The sequence below is a fragment of the Otolemur garnettii genome, unplaced genomic scaffold, assembly GCF_000181295.1.
Source record: "Otolemur garnettii isolate 467f Iridium unplaced genomic scaffold, OtoGar3 scaffold00048, whole genome shotgun sequence".
Lineage (NCBI taxonomy): Eukaryota > Metazoa > Chordata > Mammalia > Primates > Galagidae > Otolemur > Otolemur garnettii.
The window spans coordinates 10,187,073-10,197,602 of record NW_003852443.1 but is presented as its reverse complement, the minus strand read 5'-3'; the positions used below and the strand labels follow the sequence as shown (position 1 = coordinate 10,197,602).

At 47.5% G+C, this 10,530-nt stretch overlaps 1 protein-coding gene across 1 annotated transcript; it reads left to right on the top strand.

Annotated features, from left to right (window-relative positions):
* The first annotated feature begins 421 nt into the window (after positions 1-421).
* Positions 422-8,859, top strand: HOXD3 (homeobox D3). Its single transcript, XM_003791491.1, has 3 exons — positions 422-507; positions 4,835-5,458; positions 7,279-8,859. The coding sequence occupies exons 2-3, from the start codon at positions 4,918-4,920 to the stop codon at positions 8,034-8,036; spliced, it is 1,299 nt and encodes a 432-aa protein (XP_003791539.1). The 5' UTR covers positions 422-507; positions 4,835-4,917; the 3' UTR covers positions 8,037-8,859.
* Positions 8,860-10,530: the final 1,671 nt, after the last annotated feature.

The following is a 10,530-nucleotide window of genomic DNA, read 5'->3' as shown; positions in this document are numbered from 1 at the left end:
TTGTAGCTTCCCTCCCACTTTTATTCTGCATATTCTCTTTGCTGCTCCTAGGACTGTGGGTTTAAATTCTGGGATTGGAACCAGAGACATTTAGAGCTTGGTAGGGGTTGGAGGATAGCAGAACAGTTTCCCTGCACCTCTGACCCACTTGGCATACCCTGTGGCAGGAGGATCTGGCACTTCCCTCAAGTATGGGCTTTCACCACCCCCAGGAAGCCAAGGATTTTGGTGCTACCAGCTTCTAGCTCCCCAGGAGCACTGAGTCTCCTTTTTGCTGGGGAGAAGGCCTCAGGATGGCGGTGGGCATTGTATACAATAGTCACATTGGTTGTGATACCCTTAAAGGGGTTAAAGCCCCTCGACATGTGTTTTCAAGAAAGAAGCGGCTGCTACTGAGAGTTTTCCATTTTGTTCCAGATCGGCCTCCACAGAATATCAAAAGAAACCAGAAGAGCCTACAAAAAGTTAGAGACAAAATTCAAGAAAACACACACATACATAATTGTGGTGAGTGGGCAGTAATTTAAAAAAATAATTTCCACTATATTCCTATCTGTTCTTCAACTCACACGGTAGTCACCTCAAAATTCATACATCAGGACGTGAAACAAAGGGCAGCTTTGAAGTGGATCACCTCAGCGTGAACTGCCGCCCGTTACACGATAACCGATCATCGGCCTTCAAATTTATGGCGCTTTAATGGGATGAGCCCAAAGCCTTAAATGCCGGGTGCATTACAGTATTGAGTTATCTGTGCTAAGAGTGATTTAGAAGGCGCGACCAGAACTTCCCATAGAGCAGAAGAGGCTCAGGCTTGAGAGATCGGGAGAGCTTGGGCAGAACGTAAATAACTCCTCTTCTGAGCAACCGAGTGATTTCCAAATCCCGAAGTAATAAAGCCAACAGTGAAGGGAGAATCTTGCTCCGTTCCAGTGAATCAACGGGGATACTCAGCAAGCGTTTTGGCCACCACAAAGAGATCCATGGGCTTCTGAGGCCTTGGTTAAGGCAAAACAGGGAAAGGCGCCAAGACCGACTAGAACCTTAGAGAATTGGGGGAGAAACTGACGCAATTAGCACTGCTTCGGCTACCCGTTCTCTTCCAACTCAGACGGACTGAATCTATCCTTCCTTGATTTAAGTCTATCACACCCCTAGTCACCAGCCCGGCCCCGTTGCCCCCTCCCTTCCCAACCATCCCCTCCAGCCTTTTCACAGCCACAGCAGGCGAGGGAGCGGCCAGGCCGGTCTCCGCGCGTCCGGCGAGCCTCCCGACATCCCAGGCCATGGCAGCAGCAGATCTTTGGTCCTCCTGGAGGCTGGGTGCGTCGCGTCCTGACTCCGCCGCTGAGCAGAGCTGCTGGCAGAGGCGGGTACCGGCCACTTTATATAATCCCGCTGCTCGCAGGGTGTGCGAGCGGGGGAAAAAGTGCGGAGTAGGGAATTCTTTTGCTGCGCTGCCTCCTACGCGGAGCCTGCTTTCCACTTCTGAAAAGTGCCGGGCCTTGGGAAGTGTTTTTCTTTTCATTCCTTACTGAAGCGTTTACTGCCGCTGTGGTCGCAGTCATAAATTTTGTTACAAACCACAATGACAGGTGCATTGATATGCACTGTGAGAGCTCCAGCTGCTTAATAACCCCGTCCCCTGGCCGCTGTGAGCGCCCTTTATTTATTCGGTATCATATTAGGTATTGATCCCGTGCGGAATTAAGTGCAGTGAGCAAGTATCAGGGCTCGGTTACTTCGGAGGCTCAGCGGGCTAGCACAGTCCGGCCAGGGAGCAGGCGGTGGTCGCTGAGAGGATGCCTTCCTTCCGACAGGAGACCGTTTGGCTCTTCATTCTGGGCCTATGGGTTGGGCCTCCAAGCTAAGTTGGGCAAATTCCTAGACCTTAAGAAAGGGCGAGCCAAACCCCATTTGGCTCCTTTCCCCCAGAAGAAGCAGGGAATAGCATCGACAGGGTTTGGGGAGGCTGCCCTGGTCAGTTCCCTGGGCTTAGGGGGTGGAGAGGAGGTGAGGAGAGAGAAAAGGCAGCTGAGGTCTTGGAAGAAATGCGGAGTCTGGTTGACTACCCCTCCCCCTATACTAGCCCATCTTCACCCCAAGGCATTTGGGTCTTGGAGCCCAAATGAGCAAAGGTACCAAAGGGTGAGAAAAGAAAGCCTTGGGGGGGGGGTCGAAAAGATGAGCCACTGAACAGTTGACCATTGTCCAAGTGATTTATGACCCATTCCTGCTTTTTAGGTTCAAGCAGAGTTCACAAGGAGTAGGGATTTCTGGAAAGAAATAAGCCTTTTTACCCATTTTGTAACAATGCTCTCAGGTTTTATTTAAGAGATGTGGCTTCTTTGGGGTGTTGTAAGTTTAGGGGACTGTAAACCCCTTCTCAGTGAAGACAGAGCTGCTGCCAGCCCTTGCCGTTGGGGAAATGGACATTAAGGTAGTGGATCATCCTTGAATGGGCCTAAAAATTTCTTAAGACAATGTAAATAGGCAGGAAATGGACTGTAGTTAGTAAGGAAACTGCTTAGTATTTGTACCTTTGAGGTCTGTACCCAAGTGTTTTTAGGTGTATTTCATAGGAACAAATATATTAAAACCATCTGTCTCAAAGACTTGGTCAGTTCCTAAAGAAGCTATTTTCATGTGACTAGTTCACCCGTCAAGATAAACTTGGTCAACTTGGAAGGCAGGAGGGAGGATGTTTTGCTTCCACAGTTGTAAATGGAATGACAGAAGCACCAGCAAGTAGTGTGAATGTCTGATATGACCATTTAGACATCCAGATGGTTAAGACTCAAAGTAGAAACTCAAAAAAGTCCAAAAATTACCCAAACACAGAATGTCTCGCTCTTTGGCTTGGGGACAAACACATGTAAATACTAGTCACAGGATGAGGATGTAGCCATCCATTGGATATTTAGTAACTTTAATAGAGAAAGATAATCAAAGAAATATTGAGTCTCTCTTTCTTAGGTAGATATACTAAGTATATACACTTAAAAAACACTAGTAGAAACAGTTCATATAACATAACATCTTAGTATTATGGTACCTGTTCTGGGCCTGTTCTTTATCAAGATAAGTGGTAAATTCACTTATATTTTAAAACACAATGAGCAACAATACTACTTGCCAAATAAAGGCTAATTTGAAGAATTTTTAAAAATTGAGTTAGGCTTTTCGGTGAAAACGGAGGGAAAATGAGCAAAGAGAGATTTGTTTTTGGTACTGTGGTCAATTCCATTAAACTACATAAGCTGTTTAGATAATGTGGTCTATCATGATGACCAGGATGGAAACCAGGGAGATTTTCTGGGAATGAAAGCTGCATGAAAGATCAAGAATTAAGGCCAGAGAGCTGACCTATGAGTTTTCTTTATCAAACAGACAAAAGTGGTTGAATGGTATTAGTTATACTTTAACTCCTTAGGAGTTTTTCAGAAGAAGTGGGGAAGGAGGGTAAGAAGAGAAACCCCTACCAAGAGTCAGGGGATACAAAAGGAGTAGAATATTTCTTCGTTGTTTTTTTTCCTTCCAATTCTGGGCCCATTCATCATGTCATGAGAAGTTCTCTCACTGGTTGTGGGTTGGGTGGGAGGTGGGGTGGAATAGATGATCCAGAGCTGAGGTCAATAATAGTATCTATTTATACAATATCCTGGGTAAAAATGTTTTAAAAGTTTTAAATCATTCTGTATTCACCCATGCTCCATGGATTTCAAGTTTTAAATCTTTCCCCCCATTTCCAGTAGTATCTATTTAAAACTAGTGGGAGAACAAAGTAAAGGGCCTAGAAAAATGTAGATGATGAAGAAGAAACATTTTCTAGCCTCAAAATAAGTCTATAAGTACTCTTCTTGGTTTTTATCTCCCTGTTTTCTACATTGTAGACTTCACAGAGCTAACTTGGCTGATTCTCATCCTGTCATCACAAAGTGGACTATCTGAACTTTCATGAAAGATGCTGTGACATTGAAACCAGGTGGGGGAGGCACTTTTTTCTTTTTCTTTCTCTCTTTCTTTCTTTTTAGCTCTGGCTGTTCTGAGTGTGCTTGCTATAGAGCTTTCTTTTACCCATCAAAATCTGTGATGACCCAACGATTAACTGATTGATTGATTTACTTATTCACTCATTCAACAAGCATTTATTGCATTTACTACATGCAGGGCAAGGCACTGGAACTGAAAGTTAGGAATATATAGATGAGTGGCACAGTCCCTGCCTGCAAGGAGCTCACAGTTTAGTGGGAGTATCAGCTAGTAAAATGTATGAGGTCATAAAGGCTTTTCTATGCAGATTGAAAGGCTAATAGACAATTTTGAAGGAAAAAATTGGGGTGGGGGTGGCCCCATATTCCCAGGGTGGTGGGTTCAAACTCGGCCCCAGCCAAATTGCAACAAAAAAATAGCTGGGCACTGTGGTGGGTGCCTGTAGTCCCAGCTACTTGGGAGGCTGAGGCAAGAAAATCACCTAAGCCCAGGAGATGGGCTACCACTGTCTCCTTTCCTATCTCCTTTGCTGTGAGGTGTGTGATGCGATGGCACTCTACCAAGGGCAATAAAGTGAGACTCTGTCTCTAAAAAAAAAAAATTGGGGAGGAAGGAAGCCTCTTTCCTTGCTAGAGTTGAGCTAAAGAAAAGGTCTTTTCTTATATTTAGGAGAAATTCCTTCTAACTTTTCTAAAGTCCAGACAAATCCTAGAACCAGCACTTTGTCTATCCCCTCCTCCATGAAGTGGGTGGGAAGCAGAGAACATGGGCTAGTCCTCCTATATTGACTGGTCTTGCCAATGATAGTCCCTCTGGGGCCTCTCACTTTTCTTCTCAGCAGGTCACCTGGAGCCTGGGGCTGGCCCAGCTCTCTCAGGATTCTACAGACATTGGAGGTGGCAGGAAAGGAGACAGTGGTAGTCAATGTTATTTGAGCAGGGTCAGCAGGCCCTGGAGCTTCCTGAGTGCACAATGCAGAAGGCTGCTTACTATGAAAACCCAGGACTCTTTGGAGGCTATGGCTACAGCAAAGCCACTGACACTTATGGCTACAGCAACCCCCATCAGCCCTACCCACCCCCTGCTGCTGCCACCTCCCTGGACACTGACTACCCAGGTTCTGCCTGCTCCATCCAGAGCTCTGCACCTCTTCGAGCCCAAGCCCACAAGGGAGCGGAACTCAATGGCAGCTGCATGAGGCCTGGCACTGGGAACAGCCAGGGTGGGGGTGGTAGCAGCCAGCCTTCTGGTCTGAACTCAGAGCAGCAGCCACCACAACCCCCTCCTCCACCACCAACCCTGCCTCCATCTTCACCCACCAACCCTGGAGGTGGAGTTCCTTCTAAGAAGCCCAAAGGCGGGCCGAATGCTTCTAGCTCTTCAGCCACCATCAGCAAGCAGATCTTCCCCTGGATGAAGGAGTCCCGACAGAACTCCAAGCAGAAGAACAGCTGTGCCACTGCAGGTAGCTCACTGAGGTGGCTCACTCCTGGACTAAATCCCCTCCACACTGACTCCAGGAAACCCCAGTCATGGCTGGAAGTGCAACCTTGGAAGCCAAATTTCTATACTCCTGCTCCTACTGAAATGCCCTTCCTCTTTAGTGTTCCTGATTGGGGTCATACTCTTGCAGTGATAGGGTGCTCACATCCATTCCAGGCGACTGGTGCTGTTGCTGGACAGGTCTCATAGTTATTAATAGAGAGCTCTCAAACTGACATCTGTTTTCCTGGGGCTTCTAGTCATAACTCAGCTCCCTTTTCCACCCAACAGCTCTTCAAAATTTGAAGACAGGTCTTACAATCCCCAAGCCTAGGTGGTGATATAGCCGGTATCACATGAATCCCATTCCTTCAAATTAGTAAGAAGTCAAGTCTAAGGAGCAGTATGTCAAGAACCATGCCAAGTACTTTATAAGCATTATCTAATTTAATTTTCCAAAGAATCCTTTGAGGTAGGTATAACATCCTCATTTTATAAATAAGGAAACTGTTAGAGATGATAAGCAACTTACCCAAGATCATGAAACTGCAAAGTGGTGGATTTGAATCCAACCACTTTGATTCCAGGGCCTGTAAGGCACAACCATGAGGCTCTACTTGACCTGCCCCGGCCCAATTCTCCCCACTCCAGCAAATCTGTAATGGGAAATTGTATGTCCTAAGGGGAGAGGATATTCTGGGAGACAAGGGCAGCTTTGGATTTCTCTCCTCAGAAGGGGAAGACCCTAGAATTGAGAAGGTCTTCTCTTGGTTCATTCATTGTGTATGGAAGAAAACAGGCATGGTCAGGAGATCTAAAGCCTCCTCCTTCTCTCTGCTCAGATGGCTTGGTTCCTGATATTTTTTGGCCTTGTGTACTCTGATGTGGTTTAGGTAGATGAACTTGCTTCCAGGTCCAGAGCTAGTTTGAGGCCTGGGATGTGGTTTATTATCAGGTCTCTGGTTTGCCTGATGCTCTCTGGGGCTGCTGCTCTGAAGGGGAAGGTGTCATCCTGCCTGCAAGCTCCTTTTTCAGCCCCTCCCTCCTCAGCTGCAGGCTCAAGCCCTCCCTCCTGGGAGAAATCCATTTGTCTTCCCTGGGAGGGAGTGGACAAGCAGCTGAGAGGTGGCAGGGATAGTAAAAGCCAGTGTTGAGGCTGCTGCTCCCAGCACTGCATTGCTCAAAATGCTTCTAGCCTGACCTTGGACCCCCTAAAACTCCAGGGCTGGAGTTTTTTTTGTTTTGTTTTGTTTGTTTGTTTGTTTGTTTGTTTATCACCTCTCTGCTTTTGGGTGCTGCTGGCCTGGAGAGAGGTACCAAGATCCCCACCATCATTCTTTGTTCCCTAGGGGGTGTTTTGCTTAGGAGCCAGTCCCTAAACAAGGCAGGCTGGAGCTGCTTACTCCTCCCTATTCCTCATACCCAGCAGCAGAGGCTGAGAGGAGTGTTCAAAGAAGTCTGGCCCTTCTTTAAGGGAGCTGAGGGAGGAGTCCTTAGCAGCTGCTCCCAGTCTCTGATTAAACTCCTTCATGGCCTTTGGGTGGAGATGAGATGATGGGCTAGGATGGATGGGAGAGGGTGTGGGCAGAGGGACATAGGGAATCGGATCTCAGAAGGCAGATGGAGGTTTCAGGTGTGACCTGAGAGGTAGGACAGAGGAAGATGTGCATTCCCCCTTGGAATCATACCTCTCCAACGCCCCCTTCCTTTCCTAGCCAGGATTGGAGGTGGGAGGAAAAAGAACCCAGGGAAGCACTCCTCTTCCTCCTTGCTTAGCTCCGCTCTCTTTCCCTTCCCGCCCAGGAGAGAGCTGCGAGGACAAGAGCCCGCCGGGCCCAGCGTCCAAGCGGGTACGCACGGCATACACTAGTGCGCAGCTGGTGGAGTTGGAAAAAGAATTCCACTTCAACCGCTACTTGTGCCGGCCGCGCCGTGTGGAGATGGCCAACCTGCTGAATCTCACGGAACGCCAGATCAAGATCTGGTTCCAGAACCGGCGCATGAAGTACAAGAAAGACCAAAAGGCCAAGGGCATCCTGCACTCGCCGGCCGGCCAGTCCCCGGAACGCAGCCCGCCACTCGGCGGCGCCGCTGGCCACGTGGCCTACTCGGGCCAGCTGCCGCCTGTGCCCGGCCTGGCCTACGATGCGCCCTCGCCGCCAGCTTTTGCCAAATCGCAGCCCAACATGTACGGCCTGGCCGCCTACACGGCGCCGCTCAGCAGCTGCCTGCCACAGCAGAAGCGCTACGCGGCGCCGGAGTTCGAGCCCCACCCGATGGCGAGCAACGGCGGAGGCTTCACCAGCGCCAACCTGCAGGGCAGCCCGGTGTACGTGGGGGGCAACTTCGTCGACTCCATGGCGCCTGCGTCTGGGCCTGTCTTCAATCTGGGCCACCTCTCGCATCCATCGTCGGCCAGTGTGGACTACAGTTGCGCCGCGCAGATTCCCGGCAACCACCATCATGGACCATGCGACCCTCATCCCACCTACACAGATCTCTCGGCCCACCACTCGTCTCAGGGACGCCTGCCCGAGGCCCCTAAACTGACGCATCTGTAGCGGCCGCCTCGCCGAACTCGTGGCTCAATTACCTCTTCTGCTTTGGTGGTGGGGGTGGAGGGCAGGCCCCGCGGGACAGCTCGGGGACCCCTTCCCTGGCTCTGGTCTGGCCGCTGCCTTTCGGGTCTCAGGACTCCAGCGGCAGGGGCTTAGGAGACCAGGCCTCCCTTCCATGCGAGTCCTCCTTTGGGTGACTCGCCATAAATCAGCCGCAAGGATCCTCCCCTGTAAGCCTGACAGTGCCAAGTACTGCGGACAGAGGGACTCTAATCTGGTAATGATGTCCCAAAGGTAAGTCGAAGATCCGTTGGTGGTGTGCCCAGCAGAGTGACCAGAGCCCTAAGAGTCCCCGTCTTGGCCCACGTCTAGCTTAGTTGCGGAGACCTTAATTTATATGTTCCTTTCCATCCCGTAAAGATTGCATTGGACTAACCTATTTATTTGAAGCGAATCATTTCGTTTCCTTGATTATTTATCCTTGTCTGAATGTATTTATGTGTATATTTGTAGATTTCTCCAGCCAATTTAGGAACACGCTCCTAGGCCGTGGGGCCACATTTCACTTCTTTAGTCCCCTTGGTCTGAACTAGTTGAAAGAGTAGTTTTGAACAGTTGTAACTGTGGCTGGTGTTTGTAGTTGATGTAAAGGATTAAAACCGCAAATTGTCCTTCATGGGTAGAGTCAGGAAACCCGGTGGCTTGGCAAGACACACATTAGTCAGTTCTCAACAGCTACAACCCTCGCTACTCGACACAGTTTATTGATTTCAAATTGTCTGGTACCATTTGAACAAATATTTAGAATAAAATAAATTTCTCAGTCGGAAGGGTATCTGTGTTAATCACGCACACTTGCAAGCTCACAATCTCCATGAAAGGCCCTATAATAGTAGACTGACTTTTTGAAAAAAATATTTTATTTATTTGGGATCTAGTTCACAGATTAATTCTGGGGATACTTGATTACTTTCCAGCTGTTGAAATTAGGGGGAGAAATAAGGATGCAAACCTAGAATGGTTCTGAGCAGGTTGACTTGGATAGAGCTTTCTGAAAGCAGCGCCTGCTTGCCTGCTTCCCACTGCCCTCTTTCTAGACACAATCGATTTTTACATTGGGGGAGGCCAGAGATCACTTTTCTGCATTAAGTAATAAAAAACTTTGAAAGAAAACTGACAATCAAAGAAAAGATACAAGAGAAGTCATAAGAAGAACTGAGCTATGAAAAAGCTAAGGTGCCCCCCAAATGATTATTTGGACATAACACCTAAGCTTTTTCTCTAGGAAATGCTGTCGGAAATTCTTCCTTTGTGCTGGTCATTAGCTCATTTCTAAAGAAAACAAACATTCCCCAAGATGTAAAGTAATAAAAGTTTCATTAATGGAACATAACAAGTATAAACACCTTGTTTACTCCTGTTTCTTTGTACAAAACGGGCAAAATGTCTTTAAGGTTTTATAACCATTTTGTAAATATTACTGTGGCTTCAGCTAAGGGCAGACAACTTCTCGCTTCTATGGGAGGGGCCACTTAAAAAAACAGCCTTCAGATAAGGCTCAATTCTTTTGTAATTCAGCAAAGTCACCCCACGCATCTCTATTTGGTTTCACAAATACTGCAACTCCTACTACATCCCTGGTGACACGAGGTGAAATCCCTATTGTGTGGAAATAATTTAACTTAAAACTTTTCGGTGGAACAACAATCGTTTCTATTTGGATGTTTGTGTTTCGCTAAGTAATGATGACGCAAAATAATATTTAGTTTCCTTGTTTCTTTGTGCTGTTTTTTAAATGGCATGTTAGATTGGGGGCGGGAGGGGATATCTTTTTGCTAAATTTCACTTTAACTGAGCAGGTTTAAAGTATATATGTTGTAGAAGTGTATCAACAGAATAAATGACTTCGATCAAAGGCATATTTTACCCACTTTCAAGGCTGAACATTGTTTTCTATAAAATTTGCATCCATAGGCAGAATGTCTAATTGTCTTGTAGAAATTATTTTATAAGCTATTAGGGAAATCAAAGAAGAGCTCGTTGCCTTGCAGGGATTACAACTACCTTTCTAAACTGGGTAAATATTAAATAGATGAATTGTTAGGCGGCTTAGATTCAGCCCGGTTTTCCCTCATCCCCTCTTCCTACCATAAATAATAATAAAAATACATAATGCATCGTGGCTCCAGGCGTTTTCCAGCGCGGTGTGTTACCGCAGGAGTATCTGCTGAGTCTGCGGGTGTCTGCAAAACCCCAAGTGTCATTTGCGGCTTAGGGTTTCATGGATTAGCCTTTAAATGGTGTCTAGTCCGGCTGACATCAGCTTCATCTCGCACTCAGGCTCCAAGAAAGTGCGGGGTTGGGGACTCCCTCTCCAGGCAGCTGCAGTCTCCCCAAGCCTTCCTCTCGAGTGGGATGAGGGTTTGGGTGGAGTCTGAGGCTTTCTCCCACCTCTGGAGGTTCCTAAGACTCCTGAAAATGGCTCGGATCCTGTTCC